The sequence below is a fragment of the Penicillium coprophilum genome, assembly GCF_028826855.1.
Source record: "Penicillium coprophilum strain IBT 35676 chromosome Unknown utg000002l_segment0_segment1, whole genome shotgun sequence".
In the NCBI taxonomy this organism is placed as follows: domain Eukaryota; kingdom Fungi; phylum Ascomycota; class Eurotiomycetes; order Eurotiales; family Aspergillaceae; genus Penicillium; species Penicillium coprophilum.
The window spans coordinates 5686157-5703524 of record NW_026622722.1 but is presented as its reverse complement, the minus strand read 5'-3'; the positions used below and the strand labels follow the sequence as shown (position 1 = coordinate 5703524).

At 50.1% G+C, this 17368-nt stretch overlaps 6 protein-coding genes across 6 annotated transcripts; 4 read left to right on the top strand and 2 right to left on the bottom strand.

The window, feature by feature from the left end:
- Positions 1-78: 78 nt before the first annotated feature.
- Positions 79-3658, top strand: N7500_004222 (putative nonsense-mediated mRNA decay protein (Nmd5); the record flags this gene model as incomplete). The annotated part of the gene is made up of 8 exons (XM_056675368.1): positions 79-168; positions 232-310; positions 379-839; positions 905-2282; positions 2334-2465; positions 2529-3074; positions 3129-3425; positions 3489-3658. The coding sequence occupies 8 exons, from the start codon at positions 79-81 to the stop codon at positions 3656-3658; spliced, it is 3153 nt and encodes a 1050-aa protein (XP_056535893.1).
- A 2282-nt stretch (positions 3659-5940) lies between these two features.
- N7500_004221 (uncharacterized protein) lies at positions 5941-6168 on the top strand (the record flags this gene model as incomplete). Its single annotated transcript, XM_056675367.1, has 1 exon — positions 5941-6168. The coding sequence occupies one exon, from the start codon at positions 5941-5943 to the stop codon at positions 6166-6168; it is 228 nt and encodes a 75-aa protein (XP_056535892.1).
- A 355-nt stretch (positions 6169-6523) lies between these two features.
- On the bottom strand, positions 6524-7442 carry vip1 (putative actin cytoskeleton protein (VIP1); the record flags this gene model as incomplete). The annotated part of the gene is made up of 3 exons (XM_056675366.1): positions 6524-7148; positions 7226-7312; positions 7363-7442. 3 exons carry the CDS (start codon positions 7440-7442, stop codon positions 6524-6526), a joined length of 792 nt encoding a protein of 263 aa, XP_056535891.1.
- Positions 7443-7794: 352 nt separating this feature from the next.
- Positions 7795-8770, bottom strand: N7500_004219 (uncharacterized protein; the record flags this gene model as incomplete). Its single annotated transcript, XM_056675365.1, has 3 exons — positions 7795-8373; positions 8446-8519; positions 8575-8770. 3 exons carry the CDS (start codon positions 8768-8770, stop codon positions 7795-7797), a joined length of 849 nt encoding a protein of 282 aa, XP_056535890.1.
- Positions 8771-9661: 891 nt separating this feature from the next.
- Positions 9662-11218, top strand: N7500_004218 (uncharacterized protein; the record flags this gene model as incomplete). The annotated part of the gene is made up of 1 exon (XM_056675364.1): positions 9662-11218. The coding sequence occupies one exon, from the start codon at positions 9662-9664 to the stop codon at positions 11216-11218; it is 1557 nt and encodes a 518-aa protein (XP_056535889.1).
- Positions 11219-13384: 2166 nt separating this feature from the next.
- N7500_004217 (carbamoyl-phosphate synthase (glutamine-hydrolyzing) CPA2) lies at positions 13385-17122 on the top strand (the record flags this gene model as incomplete). The annotated part of the gene is made up of 5 exons (XM_056675363.1): positions 13385-13727; positions 13904-16146; positions 16196-16326; positions 16367-16955; positions 17015-17122. The coding sequence occupies 5 exons, from the start codon at positions 13385-13387 to the stop codon at positions 17120-17122; spliced, it is 3414 nt and encodes a 1137-aa protein (XP_056535888.1).
- Between the last annotated feature and the right edge of the window lie 246 nt (positions 17123-17368).

Here is a 17368-nt window from a genome sequence, read left to right as displayed (position 1 = left end):
CCGGTCCGCATCTCCCACGGGGTTCTCAGTTTATTTGGAGATTTTTTGACTTTCTGGTGTCTGGGGGATTGTTGCGCGATGGATGTCACAGCCCTCCGAGACCGCATTCAGTCTACTCTAGACGCGAATGCGGATATTCGCCGACAAGCGGAGCTTGATTTGAAATATGTACGTGCTGGGTCGACTGGCGGGGCACGGAATACCAGGCTCACACGTGGTTGATATCTTTAGGCCGAGACGCAACCTGGATTTATCAATGGACTCTTGGATATCTTGCAGGGCGAGCAGAACAATGCAGTCCAGCTCTCTGGTAAGTCTCTGAGTGTTCATCTTGGATTGCGAAAGAACTTCTGTCTCTTGCTAACCCCACTCTTATAGCTGGTGTTTACCTGAAGAACCGTATTACCCGTGGATGGGCCCCCGTCGAAGATAGCCCCCAGCGTACGCCAATTCCTGAAGCCGAGAAGCCCAGTTTCAGGGAGAGACTTATCCCTGCCCTGGCCTCGACGCCTCCGAACGTCCGTAATCAACTGGTTCCCCTCCTCCAGAAGATTCTCCAAAACGACTTCCCCGAGCAGTGGCCCGGATTCTTGGATCTCACTTTGCAGCTCCTCGGCACCAATGATGCAAATACGGTCTATGCAGGTCTGCAGTGCCTTTTGGCAGTCTGCCGAGTCTACAGGTTCAAGGCCGGCGAAAAGAGAGAGGAGTTCGATAAGATCGTGGAGCATTCATTCCCCCAGCTGCTCAGCATCGGATCGAAACTTGTTGATGAGGAAAGTCTGGAAGCTGCGGAGATGCTCCGTATTGTGGTGAAGGCTTTCAAGCACGCAATTTACGTCGGTTACCCTGATTCTAGTCTGCGCTCGCGAAAGCGATTTATACTGACTTGTCACGAATTTAGTTCGAGCTTTCTCCGTGCCTTCAAACCCACCAGGCGACTGTAGACTGGTGTACACTATTCTTGCGCATCGTCTCGAAAACACCCCCTGCGAGCTCAATGGCAGATACGAAGGAGGAGAGGGAGATGAACCACTGGTGGAAGTGCAAGAAGTGGTCATACGCCAACCTGAACCGCCTATTCATCCGATATGGCAACCCAACCACGATCACGAAATCTTCTACCCCCGACTACACACCGTATGCGAAAACCTTCATCAGCACTTTCGCCCCCGAAATTCTCAAGGGATACTTGACGGAGATTGACAAATGGGTGTCCAAGACGCAATGGCTCAGCAACTCGGCACTTTCATATACTTTGGTCTTCATGGAGGAGTGTGTTAAGCCAAAGGCTATGTGGGACCACTTGAAGCCCCACATGGACAACCTGATCGCCCACTTCGTTTTCCCTATCTTGTGCCAGTCCGACGAGGACATTGAGCTTTTCGAAGACGACCCATCCGAGTATCTCCACCGCAAGCTGAACTTTTACGAGGAAGTGTCCGCTCCTGATGTTGCCGCCACCAACTTCTTGGTTTCTCTCACCAAGAATCGCAAGAAGCAGACCTTCTCGATCCTCACCTTCGTGAACAGTATTGTTAGCAAGTATGAGTCTGCGCCGGAAGAACAGAAACAGCCCAGGGAGAAAGAGGGTGCTTTGAGAATGATTGGCTCGCTTGCTTCCGTCATACTGGGCAAGAAGAGCCCGATTGCTGACCAGGTCGAATACTTCTTTGTCCGTCATGTTTTCCCCGAATTCCGCAGTCCTCACGGCTTCCTCCGTGCTCGTGCTTGCGACACCCTGGAGAAGTTTGAGCAGCTCGACTTCAAGGACCCAAACAATCTGATGGTTATCTACCGAAATATCCTCGAGTCCATGACCGATTCCGAACTTCCCGTGCGAGTCGAGGCCGCCCTTGCTCTACAGCCCCTCATCCGTCACGATGTCATCCGTACATCGATGCAGCAGAATATCCCCCAGATTATGCAGCAGCTTCTCAAGTTGGCCAACGAGGTCGATGTGGATGCTCTGGCTAACGTCATGGAGGACTTTGTTGAGGTCTTCTCTGCCGAGCTTACTCCATTCGCTGTGGCGCTCAGCGAGCAGCTCCGCGATACTTACATGCGTATTGTTGGTGAGCTCCTGGAGCGTAACGCCTCCAAGGGTGGTGATGAAGACGGATACGGTGATTTCTTGGACGATAAGAGCATCACCGCTCTGGGTGTGTTGCAGACCATCGGTACCCTCATTCTCACACTGGAAAGCACCCCCGACGTGCTTCTGCACCTTGAGACCATCTTGATGCCCGTTATCAGCATCACCCTGGAGAACAAACTCTATGGTAAGTTTTGAATCTATCAGTTTTATGTCCGGCTCTAATTGGTTGTTTTAGATCTTTACAACGAAATCTTCGAGATCATCGACAGCTGCACATTCGCATCCAAGACCATTTCTCCCTCCATGTGGCAAGCCTTCGAGCTGATTCACAAGACCTTCAAGGCTGGTGCTGAGCTATATCTCGAAGGTGAGAAGTTCTCATTGGTTCACACGTTTTGAATTTCTATTGTATTGACTTTGTTTTGTGTAGACATGCTCCCCGCCCTTGACAACTATGTCGCCTATGGCTCTGATATGCTGGTTCAGAACCCAGCTTACCTGGACGCCATGGTTGGTATGGTTCAGGACATCTTCTCTGACGACAAGGTTGGTGGCGTTGACCGCATTTGCGGATGCAAGCTTGCTGAGACCCTGATGCTCAACCTTCGGGGTCATATTGACCAGTACATTCCCATGTTCATTGAGATGGCTATGCGGGTTATCGACGCCGGCGAGGCACACACCAAGTCGTACCGCATTCACTTGATGGAGATGGTCATCAACGCCATCTACTACAACTCAGCTCTCAGTCTCCAGGTTATGGAGGCTAAGGGCTGGACCAACAAGTTCTTCAGCACTTGGTTCGCTAACATCGACAACTTCAGACGTGTGCACGACAAGAAGCTGTCCATTGCCGCAATCAGCTCTCTGCTGACCCTGAAGGCCACCGATGTTCCGGTCAGTGTCCAGCAGGGATGGCCAAGACTTTTGCAGGGTGTGACCAGACTCTTCCAGACCCTGCCTGCTGCTCTCAAGCGTACGTATCCCCAACCCTCCCGTCATGTTCCCCCAAGGCTAAGAATTTGTCCAGAACGTGAGGATGCTACCAGGGAGTCCGACTTCACCCTCGATGACGAGGATGATGAGGACGACGAGGACAATGACTGGGATGGAGATGTTGAGTGGGACGAAAACGAGGTTGAAGCAGCTCTTGAGGAAGACGACGTCGCCGACGAGAGTGCCGCTTACCTCGACTTCCTCAACCAGGAGGCTCAAAAGTTCGGCTCTTATACCGATGATGATGATGACGACATGGACGAGGAGAGTCTTCTGGAGACCCCTCTGGACAAGGTGGAGCCATATGGCATGTTCAAGCATGTTCTGCTGAGTAAGTGATCTACATGAAGAGTATCTATCCCCTTTACGTGTCACCCGCTAACCTAAATTTCAGACCTTCAGCAAGAACAGCCTCAGCTCTATGAGAGTCTGACTAAGGTTCTCGGTCCCGAAGAACAGCTGGTCATTCAAGGCGTCTTCCACGAAGCCGACGCCAAGGCCATGGTCGCCGCTGCCAACGCAGAAGCCGCCGCAGCAGCGGGCATGCAGGCCAACGGCAACTAGGAGACCATAACCGAGATGGATTGAGAAAACAAAAACAAGCTTCGAATTTCCAATGCCTCGGACGTCTAGTCTCTGCCAATCACCCCTTTCACATTTTCCTCACGAGACCATATGCCCATTTCATGTCTTTCCCGCTTCTCTAGATCATGTCCCATCTGCTCTGTACCTCCGTGTCTCTTTCGTCATGTCTGTTTCATGCCATGCACTCGCTGATGTACTCTTAAAAGTCCTACCCGTGGACATTCTGCTCGAGGGTGTCCCCCCTCTTTCCCCATTTCTAATCCTCTTCGATGCACAGATTCCCCTGAAGACACCCTTGTTTCCTCATGACATAGTACATCAGCTATGCTACGAATGCTGGATTCCAGTCCTGGAGCCTGTAGTACCGTAGATACCAGCCACACAGGTGGACTCCGAATCGAATCCTCAACGATACAAGAACGTTTCTAGATAAATCATGCAAGGACGCCCAACGAGGCAGCCAAAACTGGCTCCACAGAAAGTCCCATGAAAAACAAGAGGCCTGTCGTTTTGAAAGGGCAGCGTAGCTAATCTCGCCCACCTATTTCAAACTGCCAAAACCTACAGGATTTCGATGCCAACGTGTAATTTCCCGGCCATGCTGCTATTTAACGACACAGGCCCCGGCCTGTGCCTGGGGGCTGACAGAGCGTGTATAGAGCGAGCGTCTGATCTACCTATATATCCTGTTGGGCAAAGGTTCCAACTTTGTTTTACTTCTGACAACCAAAACTCCCTTGCGGCTTCATCAAAACGAGAGCATCGTATCTGGTTGGACGATCAAGGCTCTTAATTCGGATTCTTGCAGTCTTTTTGTGGCTTGTTAAGTAACGGGGGCAAAAAAAAAAAGGAATCCGTGCCCCAATTACTCCCAGCGCAGGATCGAAATCCTCACCAGTTTCACCATTGCTAGGCTTCCCAATGCGGTATCACCCGTAGTCACTGTTTCACCTAGCAATCAGATGACCTTGTGTCTCTCACCCACTCAGCCATCCAGGGAGGATTAGGTAGACTACCTTGGACCGGGGTCAAATAGAATCTTAATGTTTATACTACGCAGATTTTACTCCAGCTACTCATTAGGCAATATTCCTTGGTTTGATCCACCTTATGATCCAGCTCATGATGTATAACCTGTGAAAGATTGATCTCGTTGACTTCCCAGATTCCCAATCGAAACCCCTGACACGTCATGAGAACAGGCACGGCAAGGAATATACCTATCGTAAATAGAAGCAGTGAAGAAGACAATAATGTATCGCCATGTTGGATTCTCAATAGCCGATGCGAGAGCCATTGGGAAGACGAGGGTCGAAAAGTTGGGGGAGAAGGGGGGGTTTATACCCCCAGCAGACGCACCTTCCTAGCATAGAAAGTTCCATTCGATACCATGGATGCATGATGCATTAACACTGAAATAGGTACCTACCTACCCGAGACACCCCATTCTCCTGGATGGTACATATAGGTAGGGAGTGACAGTCTCGGCACTCTGTTGTCCCACCGTAGGACCCTGTCTTGAGTAGAAACGGAGAGACGTGTCAACTGCTAGATACAAATGCATTCGAATGCATGTGCTAGTAATTGGCCAATACCTATGTATCATGTTTCCTTTGTATGTCAGCTTGTCCACTATTTTAACGTCATTTTCGAGATCTTGTAAGTGCAGGTACAAGATGTGAGGTCAAAACAAACGTGATAAATGACGTCATCTGTTTCAGAGGCAATTATCAGATCCAGATGCCACATTGGAGGTCAACTTGAAAGATCATGTAGAAAATATTCATGCTATGAAGCAAGAGAGCCTCTTGTGACTCGCGACCCAAAAGCCTTCTAGTGTTTATTGATGTTGTGTTTTGACGTTCTATTTCAATACGAGGATCGATAGCTATACAATCTCATAGACACATCACACGAAGATTATTTGTACAAGCTGCATTTGTTGTTATAGTTGATACTACAATATCCAAGGCCTAGTAAGTAAGGAGTAGATTGGAGACAGTTCCAAGTGCCACTCCACACGTCATCATGATGACCCCAATGACCGGTTTAGCTGGTAACGTCAGTTGGTTTCTGGGGATAAAAAGAGTATTGTTCCTTCTCCTACACTGGGAACCCAAACATTCTACATCTAGCACCAAAGTCATATTGAAGGTTAGTAGTATCGAGCTTGCCATAATTTATTATTCATTTCCTCGCATTGAGAAACTCACACTTATCCTCTTCTTCAGCATATCAAATCCAATTCGACAATATCCAAAATGTCTGCTCCTTACCCCGGCCGCCAATCTCCCTCTCCGGAGCGTCAAACCGGCGCTCAACAGCAAGATATCCCCGGCTCTGGCAAGACCGATGTTGGCAAACCCCCAGCCCACGAGCATTCGCAGCAATCGTCGGAAGACTTTAGGGACAATGTGTTGAAGAGCAACCCCGAACACCCATTAGAGAAGATTGAGGCGGAAAAGTTCGCCAAGGGAAAACATGATTGAGCTGGAATGTTTCTCGCATGTACTTGGAGAGGCCCATTTGTTGAATTCTGAATAATGATATCATGAAGAATAAGCTCGGATAACCATTTTCTTTGAGCTTTGTATTTATTAAAACAACACACCAAATCTCTAGAGAAAACTGAATCTTTGTGTTCATTTGCTTCGCTTATTGGATAGTTATGAAAAAAAAAGGTTCGCTTGTAAAGTGCCCGAAAATCAGGTCATCACAGAAAAGAAGAATCAACTATGGACATGGCATGGCATCATAATAAGGGAAAGAATAAAGCAATAGACACACACAAGTCCGGCGCAAATATTCATATCCACATGAAGTTAAGACCTCATTCCGATAGTTCTACACCTTCTCGGAAGGCGCAGCAGCAGCCTCAGGCTGAGCAGAAGCAGCAGGAGCAGGAGCAGCGGCAGTAGCAGGCTCGGCAGCAGCAACAGGCGTAGCCTCACCACTCTTACCCTGCTTCAGATCCGCCAGACGACGAGCCTCAGCGTGGATATCGCGCACCTGCTTATCGGTCTGAACATAGAAGTCACGCAGCTTCTGGCCGGAGGGATGCTCCAGGGCCTTCTCGAAGTAAGAGCTCAGACCGCGCCAGCCGGAAGCCGCCTTATTGGAGATCTGGTAGTTCTCATCGATGCCCTTAGCGCGCTCTGTGGCATTGTACTTCTTATCGAAGTTGTTGAGCGCCGACGTGAAACGGCTGGAGACTCCGTGCTTCTGGTCCAGCTGAATTGCCTTCATGATCGCATTATCACTCACCACGTACCCGTGAGCCAGATACTCTGCGACAATACGCGATCGGGGCTTATCTTCTTGTGCGATGTGGTGCTCTTCCTCCTTGGTCTCGCTGCCTGCGCGGGTGGCTTGCGCTCCGGCTATGTCTTCGATGTTGTGAGCTGCTTCAACATGCACGGCAGAGGTGCCTAGTTGAGTCTGGTCTAGGAGGAGGGCGGTCTTGGCAGCGCTGGTTTCAGGGAGTTTGGATTAGTTTGGATTTCTTATGTGGTCTGCGGGAAATAAATTGGGTGCGGGGTAGCTTACGCTTCCTTTTCAAAGGTCACAGTCGCGGACTTCTGAGCGTCGGCTTCCCCAGAGACGGGGGTAATAGAGAGGCTGACAATTTTTCCACTGTTCAAGTCAGTAAGTTGTCAATTAAACCACTAATTGCGACAATGTACCAGAAGCTGAAGAAGTCGCGGACCTCCTTCTCGGAGGTTGCTGGCGAGATGCCAGAAACGTGAACAGTGGCGTGAGACATGATTATGATAGGTAGGAGAGAGAAAAAGATTGAAGAAATTGAAAAGTCACACGATTGCCCAGGTGGTGATGCGACTATTTATCTGGAAGGTCTAGGGCCTGCGCCACAAGTGACTGTATGACGTATAGCGGGGCTGCACCGCCTCACGTAGCTAATTTCATTTGGGTTTCTTTTCCCGTTTCATCTAGTCTGGATCAATGGAGCTGCCTGGAAAATAAATTCACATGTCAAAACTAGCATTTCGTTGAATGTGTTTGCCTGCAAACCTCCCAATGTGAAAATGTTGGGCACTGCCGCACTGCCTCCACAGTGGCAATACGAAAGGATGATATGACTTGGGATGGAGGTTGAACTAGGTGCCAATAATGCTCTCGGACGATGTGGCAGAAGCCTCAGTTGTCGAGGCCTCCTTTTGCCTTTTTAAAGTTTGCTCCAGATCCCGCACGCGCCTCCTAAGCTGTTCATTCTCCCGCTTCATGTATTCCACCTCCAATCTGTGATGTGCAGCCTCCTCAAACCGCGACAGTGAGTTTCCAGGTGAATGGCCGAGCTGGGTCTGTGACACCGAATTTCGGTGTGGGTATGCACTGCTGTTATTGTAGGAGAACGAGGATATTGACCCGACGGAGGGTCGGCGAGATGTGATGGATGGCTCGCGGCTGCGAACCGTTCGTGAATGGTCTGCCGGGCGATATGGTATCTCTCGTGAGGGTGCAATTCCGGCGACACTTGCGGACTGTGGGCCCTGGTTTGAGCTGAGGCTTGAATTAGACCGGTTCCGTCGGGCAGAGTGAGACTGGGTTGAGCTGCTGAGGGTGGGTGATGCCCGTGCGCCATCTGCCTCATTGAATGTCGAGGTGGAGGATGCTGTTGAGGCCACAGATGCTGTCTGCTGCCGGAGAATAGATAGCTCTCGGGTCAATCGATTCACCTGCAAAGAGTTTTGGTGCGTCAGCAGTTGAGGGGTAGGTAGGTATACTTCGGGCTATAGAATATCACTCACCATCGCTTCTTGCTCTTTCTCAAGCACTAGATGGAGATCCGAAGGTGTCAGCGGCTGAGGATGACGCAATGGCCCTTGTTCTGTTAGTCGGCGAGCTCGAGGAAATGACGCCTGCCTCTATGAACTTACCCTGGGCGGTACGTGTGATGCCATAATCCCCCGTTCCGAGTGGTGGACTTCCCGGGGGCGGGAGTGCTGCAAATGTCTGAGGACCATGTACCGGTTGTCGGGGTGTTGGAGGTTGCGATGCCATAGCAGGTGCCGTTGTTGCCGCGCGAGGTCGTGACATATTAGAGTGGGAAGTAGCACTCAAATCGGGCGCCATAGCCATCAGGTATGTTTATTGTGTAATGGTAAGTTTGTTTTTCCACGGCCGCAGTCGGCATGTGAGTCGAGATGACTGAAGTATAACGGTTTCAGCCTTGAGATAAGTCAAATTTTGGCCTAGAATTATGAATCAAAACACCCCTTGATGCAAATTCCAGAGAGACTTCTGAAACATACCAGTTATGGAGGGGGAGATCAAAGGTCTCCTTCCGACGGGGAAAGAAATTGAGAAAAGGCAGGACGAGAGAGAAATCTGAGAAGTTGGGCTTCTCTCAAGCCGTGAGACGTTTTATCCTTTGTCGCTTTGATTGGGCCGTGCACGTAATCTGTACATCTACTGGATGTACATGTACCTAGCTCTAGAAATAAGCCGGTGACATTCCATGTTGGAGGGATATCTACACTCTCCGGAACAAGACAGCCGACATACTAGATAAAATGTTTTATTTTAGCTGTCTTATGACACAATCCATAGAGGTACCTCTATTAACTACTTACATTGCACAAATGATGGAGATGGTACGGGGTAAACATGGTGTTTAGGCCTCGTTGGGGGCATATTGGATGTCTCAATTGGAGCTATCCAGTAAATTGAGCAATAATAGAGTCGATCAGTCGATCGGCATCTTCAATATCCTATCAGACCTAATAAACGTCATCAACATATGTAGATGCTCGACTTGTACAGCAAAACAAGCTCCACTTCGGGGCCGGGATGATCTGCGTGTTACATAAGCGCGAACCAGTGGACGAACCTCACCTAGTCAACAACTTCGATAGGATATCACTGTTGTGGCAGTGAAGTCTTCCGAGACCTGTCTGGGTCTCAGCTTGTTCTCTCCAGATATCTTATCTTACAAATCCCTTGGAGACCCCGCCCAATGAAACCATGGTCCGACCCAACTCCCCTGACGCTACCCACATTCCACCCGTTCTGAAACAGCTCGCTCCTTACGTCAAGTCGCGTGAGGAAACCCTTCATATCCGCCAGGTACTGACGTCTTATCTGCGCTCATTCATCGAATTTGACAATCAGTCAAGCGATGCTTCTCAATGCCACCTATCCCTGTGTGCGACGACCGATGCTGTTACCAATGTCAAACCTATCCCTACCAATATATCTGGGCTGAGAAAGGATTATCTGAAGGCACTGGCAGCCAATGTTGCGGCCCGCAAAGATTTTGCCTTGGCGTCTGAGAATGTCGCCTCATTAAGGCGCCAGAGGACGTTCCCGAACCGTCCTTCTGATGATGACCTGCAAGAACCCGGCACCGAATTTCGTGAATACCTTGCCCTTCTGCGCGATCGACGGCGTCATAATAAGCTGCAGGTATTTCAGAACTATCTTGAGGAAATCAAAACACGCGATGCAGGCAGCTTGGACGACGTCGGCAATGACGGTGAGCAAATACTGTTACCGGAGGTAGACGCAGAGGCGGGACGCAATGGCACCGAGACGGACCTGGATGAACTAGTGCACAACCTCGAGAGAGCAGTTGTCCGCGCAAGAACTGAATTGGGCCGCCAAAAGCAATTGTTTGAGAAAGCCAAAGCACAGCATGATCCCCAGGCCGAGACTTCAGGTGCCAAAGCACGAGCATTACAAAAGACCCGGGACGAGCTAGTACAATGGGTGGAGGAACGGCTGGTTGGCCAAGGGGATATGGATGAAAGTATGCTCCAGGAACTTCCTCCAGAGGAAATCAGGGATGCCCAGCAAGGGCTAGAGAACCGCAAGATACAAATTACGGAGCAATATGCCGCATATCTGCAAGCCCGACGAGATCTCCTCGATGCCGCTTCTAGAGCTTGTCAGCCAGTTACGGTGACCCCGAAACCTCCGTCTCGATCCACCAACAAGAACGAACTTGTCATGGCAGAAATACCACCACCCAACCCAATCGACGTTTTGTCATACACAAACGAAAACCTAGTTCCGCTATGTAAGAGTCAAAAATCGCTGGCTCTCCAGAAAACCTATTTGTCCAGTCTACTTTCGAAAGAGAAGTCCACCACACTCCGCGCCCTCAATCGTCTTAGCGACGAATCCCACCTACTTCCTGAATACCCCGCTCCCGCCCGCCAGCCGCGCTTTCAGCATGCGGCTGCTGCTCTCGACTTGCGAAACCAGGCTCAGACCTCCGATCAAACCCCAGACGAGGTTGTTGGTCTTGCCGAAGCATGGGCATTTGCCTCTGATGCTGCAGCTGCCAACGAACGAGACTTCGTTCAGCAAAAACTTGCATTGGGCACTGAGATTGCGCAGGACGCCCGACAGACCCTGACTGATGTATGTAGAACCCTCAATCAGGACTTTGATGAAACCATGCTGGAGGGTCGAGAGAATCGCTTCACCAAGGGGATGTCGAGGAGTGAGTCTCGGATTGAGAAACAACCGAGAGGTCCTTGGTCAGGTCTGAATGGGAGAGTGGGGGTTGTAGAATGATTCAATGTTATACCATATGTAATGTAATACTCTATCCACTATATCTAATACCCTGTTTTTTGCTCAATCCAGCTATGTCCGTCATATAATCTGGTGTTATAGCTCTGGTTTGTCTGGTCTGTTCCACTTTCCAGCCGTGCGGAGATTCTCGAGTATCGAATTCACTGCATATTGCGCTTCAATCTGAGTGGGACAATTGGCCTGTAGGTTGTCATTGTGTATAACGCTTATTATTTTCAGTGACCTCGCCTCTTATTTTCTGTATGTCGATTGGATGTGGCCGCGCCAGCTAAATATATATCCCAACGTTGGGGCAACTGCACACCGGAGTTTCTACCAAACATAGATGACCATTCAACTTTTCTGTTTACTATAGGCGTATACGGCCTAATATAGTCTTGACATAAAAGGCAACAAGTGTTTGAATTTGAGTTGATCACATATATATATCTAAAGAGCAACTAGGAACCATGCCTCACTCAGAATAGCGATCAATCCATTGGGTAGGGGCCACTTTAGATGAGGTATTTTCAGGTGCTCCAATTCAATTATATAAAGGTCCTAAGCTGCTCCATAGTTGCATCGAGAACAGCCATAGGGTGTGAGAAGGGAAACATGTATCTGTCTCCTCCGCACTCCGTATGCTGATTGGGTACGGAAGTAAAAAGGGGGAGGTGAAGAATATTGTAATTGGTTAATATATGTTTATAGGGATCCACCTAACCTTGGAGCTAATCCATGGGTGTGGCTATTTTTTTTCTTTCCAAGGTTCCAGGGGCCAGGGCTTAATGCCGAGTGTATATAAGACATGTGGTCAGAAAGGTGCAACATACTTCGCTTTTGAGGATTCCACACTTCACCCACTGACAGTCCTTTTGTATGCTGCATTTTGAAAGGTGTGAGCACAAAAGAAGCAGAAGATGTTTCTGCTTAATATCTAAATGTAATCCATGGTAAACTTCCTACATATGTTGTACTACTTGGCTTTGGGCCATACCATGCATGTTGTGTTGTGGTCAGCGAGCTTTTATACAATCTTTGCCATAGGAGGGTTATGGAGGCCCGAAGGAGTGGATTTAGACATAACGTGTGATTGAAAGAACTAGCCTGATCCATAGGCCGAAACATTAGTTATTGGAACTCGGTATTTCGCTCATCAAACAACATGCAGACTAGCACTAAGACCCCTAATAATTTATGAATTCAGTCATCTACCTGTTTCTTGTTTTGCCGACCAATCTTTCTTCCGACGGTGATCCTTAACTCCAACCAGCTGAACCTAGAAGCAACTGCAACATCAACCTGCTCCCTCTATCACCCAAACTCCACATCTCCGACATACAGATAGACTGACACTGCACGTCATCTTATAAGCATAACACATCAATACCTACTCCGTATTCCCTTTACATCCCCAGGCCGATTACGTCACTCGCTTGACTACCTTCCAAGATTTAACTCTGATTCATCCCTATTTATGCATCTAGTCCATCCTTTCATACGGTTGGCTTCCAACCATTCTGATGCTTAACAACGAGATATTATCATACCAATTTTCGCGATGTGGCGGAATACTACAGAGTACGGAGTAGTTGGAATGTTCCAAGGTTGTAGGTGTTGAAGTGGAGAGATAAGAGATAGGGTTAGCTCCGGCATCGGCATGTACCAGACAGATCAGTGATATAAGATGTTCTTGCTGGATCCCAATTTCTTGCGACACACTCTATAACTTTCATATGGGTGACAATGTAGATAGGGGCAGTGATAATTAATAGGTTCTGTATCCCTATGTAGGTAGTAAATATAAGATATAAGAAAAGATATTTGCCGAGCGAACCCCGTCTCCACATTCAAAATTTGACTCATCGCTGCCAACAAAATACAAAAAAAAAAATTTAAAAAGGGGGAAGAAGGAAAGAAATATATAAACCAACCATCTTTTTAATATAAACTTATTAACATTAATTATTAGATCCTCCAGATCTATATAATTCCACTTATCCCTTGAATTATCCCCCGGCTTTCTCTCGTTCAAAAGTGGAGCCGTATACGGTGAAGGGAGCGAGCCAATTAGCGACGGCGTGGCGGAAAAAAAAGAATCCCAGCAAAGCGTAGACTCATCCTCAACACATCTCTCAGCAATTGAAACATTACCTTTGGTGCGCGATGGTTCTTGCTGCTCGATGTGGGCAGGCAACTGCCCTGCTGCGCCAGCGCTGCATCGCTGAAACCCGACCAGCACTCTCTCTGCGCGCATTCTCATCTCAGTCCGTCCGTTCATCGGTCTCGGCTCTGCGCCTGCAGAAGATCCCAACGGCTCGCTCTCAGCAGCTCCGTTCTTTCTCCAGCACCTTGAACCGCCTGGCCGCTGAAAAGCCCCCAAGTGCTGAGTCTTACCTTGCCAGCGGTGCCGTGGCGACCGGTAGCAAGCTCATCGATGTCAAGAAGGTCCTTGTCATTGGTAGTGGTGGTCTGAGCATTGGCCAGGCTGGAGAATTTGATTACTCCGGTAAGTTGCAACCACTTGGAGCTGGACCTCTCGACCGATTAGAATGCTCCGTGAGTCCCTCATGGGGGTCTGCACAGGGGTCTTCTATGCGGGGAATACACAGAGCTTAAAAATGACCCCTAAATATCAAATGAAATAGCAACCGTCACTAATCTTTCAACTGTTGGATCAAACAGGCTCCCAAGCCCTTAAGGCTCTCAAGGAAGCCGGCGTCCACTCAATCCTGATCAACCCCAACATTGCGACCATCCAGACCGACCACAAGCTTGCGGACGAAGTCTACTACCTCCCTGTCACCCCTGAATATGTTACCCACGTCATCGAGCGCGAGCGCCCCGATGGTATTCTCCTTACCTTCGGTGGCCAGACCGCCCTGAACCTGGGTGTGCAGATGAACCGCATGGGCACCTTTGAACGCTACGGTGTCAAGGTTCTTGGTACCCCCATCAAGACCCTGGAGACCAGTGAGGACCGTGACCTCTTCGCCCAGGCCTTGAACGAGATTGATATTCCTATTGCCGAATCGACCGCCGTTGAGACTGTCGAGGACGCTCTTAAGGCTGCCGAGGAGGTTGGATACCCCATCATCGTCCGGTCTGCTTACGCCCTCGGTGGTCTGGGTTCTGGCTTCGCTTCCAACGCCGAGGAGCTCCGTGACTTGTCCTCGCGCTCTCTGTCTCTCTCCCCCCAGATTTTGGTCGAGAAGTCCCTCAAGGGCTGGAAGGAGGTTGAGTACGAGGTTGTCCGTGACGCTGATAACAACTGTATTACCGTTTGCAACATGGAGAACTTTGACCCTCTTGGAATTCACACCGGTGACAGTATCGTTGTTGCCCCTAGTCAGACTCTATCTGATGAGGAGTACCACATGCTCCGCACTGCTGCTATCAAGATTGTCCGTCACTTGGGCGTCGTTGGCGAGTGCAATGTCCAGTACGCTCTGCAGCCCGATGGCCTCGACTACCGTGTCATTGAGGTGAACGCTCGTCTTTCGCGTTCTTCTGCTCTGGCCTCCAAGGCCACCGGTTATCCCCTTGCTTACACCGCTGCCAAGATTGGTCTGGGACACACTCTTCCCGAGCTTCCCAACGCCGTCACTAAGACCACCACCGCCAACTTCGAGCCCAGTCTTGACTACGTTGTCACTAAGATTCCCCGCTGGGATTTGGCCAAGTTCCAGCACGTCAACCGCGACATTGGCTCCGCCATGAAGTCGGTTGGTGAGGTTATGGCCATTGGTCGTACCTGGGAGGAGTCCCTGCAGAAGGCCATCCGTCAGGTTGACCCTCGATACCTTGGTCTTCAGGGTGATAAGTTCGATGACCTTGACGAGACTCTCCGTAACCCTACTGATCGCCGCTGGTTGGCCGTTGGCCAGGCTATGCTTCACGAGAACTACTCGGTCGACAAGGTCCACGAGCTGACAAAGATTGACAAGTGGTTCTTGTACAAGATCCAAAACATTGTGGATTGCAACAACGAGCTTAAGGAGATTGGCAGCCTCTTCGGCCTTAAGCAGGAGATCCTGTTGAAGGCTAAGAAGCTTGGTTTCTCCGATAAGCAGATCTCTCTCCTTGTTGGATCCACCGAGGATGATGTCCGTGCTCGCCGTAAGTCTTTCGGTATCACCCCCTGGGTTAAAAAAATCGATACCCTTGCTGCCGAGTTCCCGGCCGACACCAACTACCTCTACACCACCTATAACGCTTCTTCCCACGATGTTACCTTCGATGATCATGGAACTATCATTCTTGGCAGCGGTGTGTACCGTATTGGTAGCTCCGTTGAGTTCGATTGGTGCGCTGTTAATGCCACTCTCTCCCTCCGCAATATGGGCAAGAAGACCGTTATGATTAACTATAACCCCGAGACCTACTCCACTGACTTCGATACCGCTGACAAGCTGTACTTCGAGGAGCTTAGCTACGAGCGTGTCATGGATATTTATGAGCTCGAGGCCGCTAGCGGCGTCGTTGTCTCTGTCGGTGGTCAGCTGCCTCAGAACATTGCTCTGCGTCTGCAAGAGAGCGGTGGTGCTACTATTCTGGGTACCAACCCTCTGGACATTGACAAGGCCGAGGACCGTCACAAGTTCTCTTCTATCCTCGACAGCATTGGTGTCGACCAGCCCGCCTGGAAGGAACTGACCTCTGTCGCTGCTGCCGAGAGCTTCGCTGACACTGTTGGCTACCCCGTCCTGGTTCGTCCCAGTTACGTCCTGTCTGGTGCCGCCATGAACGTCATCTACAGTGTTGATGAGCTTAAGGAGAAGCTCCTTAACGCCGCCGCCGTTTCTCCTGACCACCCCGTCGTCATCACCAAGTTCATCGAGGGTGCCGAGGAGATCGACGTGGATGCTGTCGCTTCTAACGGTAAGCTGCTTGTCCATGCCGTTTCCGAGCACGTCGAGCCCGCTGGTGTTCACTCCGGTGATGCCACTCTCGTCCTCCCCCCCCGCCAACATCGAGGAGCCTATCATGGCCCGCGTCAAGGAGATCGCCGAGAAGGTTGCTAAGGCCTGGAACATTACTGGTCCCTTCAACATGCAGATCATCAAGGCCAACCAGGAGGGCGCCGAGCCCGCACTCAAGGTCATTGAGTGCAACCTGCGCGCTTCGCGCTCCTTCCCCCTTCGTCAGCAAGGTTCTGGGTACCAACTTCATCGACGTCGCCACCAAGGCTCTCGTCGGCCGTGATGTCCCCGAACCCGTCGACCTCATGAAGGTGAAGCGCGACTACCTCGCCACCAAGGTCCCCCAGTTCTCCTGGACCCGTCTGGCTGGTGCTGACCCCTTCCTGGGCGTCGAGATGTCCTCCACCGGTGAGATTGCTTGCTTCGGTAAGGATCTGGTCGAGGCCTACTGGGCTTCTCTCCAGTCCACTATGAACTTCCGCATGCCTGAGCCCGGTGAGGGTATCTTGCTCGGCGGTGATATCACCCAGCCCTACCTTGCCAAGATTGTCGAGTACCTGAACCCTCTTGGCTACAAGTTCTTCGCCGTCAACTCCGAGGTCAAGGCTCACCTCGAGTCCGCCAAGGGCGTCTCCGTACAGGTGATTGAGTTCCCCAAGAAGGACAAGCGTGCCCTCCGTGAGGTGTTCCAGAAGTACGACATCCGTGGCTGCTTCAACCTTGCCAAGACCCGCGGCAAGACCCAGCTTGATGACGACTATGTTATGCGTCGCAACGCTGTCGATTTCAACGTGCCTCTCTTCATGGAAGCTAAGGTATGTTCAGTGTTCTGGTACCTATAATGATACAACTTACTAACTTGTCTTCTCTACAGACTGCCCAGCTCTTCGCTCAGTGCATGAACGAGAAGCTCCCCCGCACCGAGGAAATCCCCTCCGAGGTCCGCACTTGGTCCAACTTCGTCGGCGGCAAGGCGCTGTAAATCTTTAATTCTTTTTGCACAAAATGACAGACGAAGAGAAAAAAAAAAGCCCCCACCATGTCGAGGTAATGAGGGACAGGAAGTCAACATCTCCTTCCGCTCGATATCCCCTATGACCTCCCCCGGTCGTCCCGTCATGATTTTCCAAGGACAGGATCTAAACTTTCTGTTTGGTGTAGTGGGTAGGACAATTTTGTTGATAGATGGCGTGCATTGTCTTTTCGGCCTTTTTAATTACTGTACTCT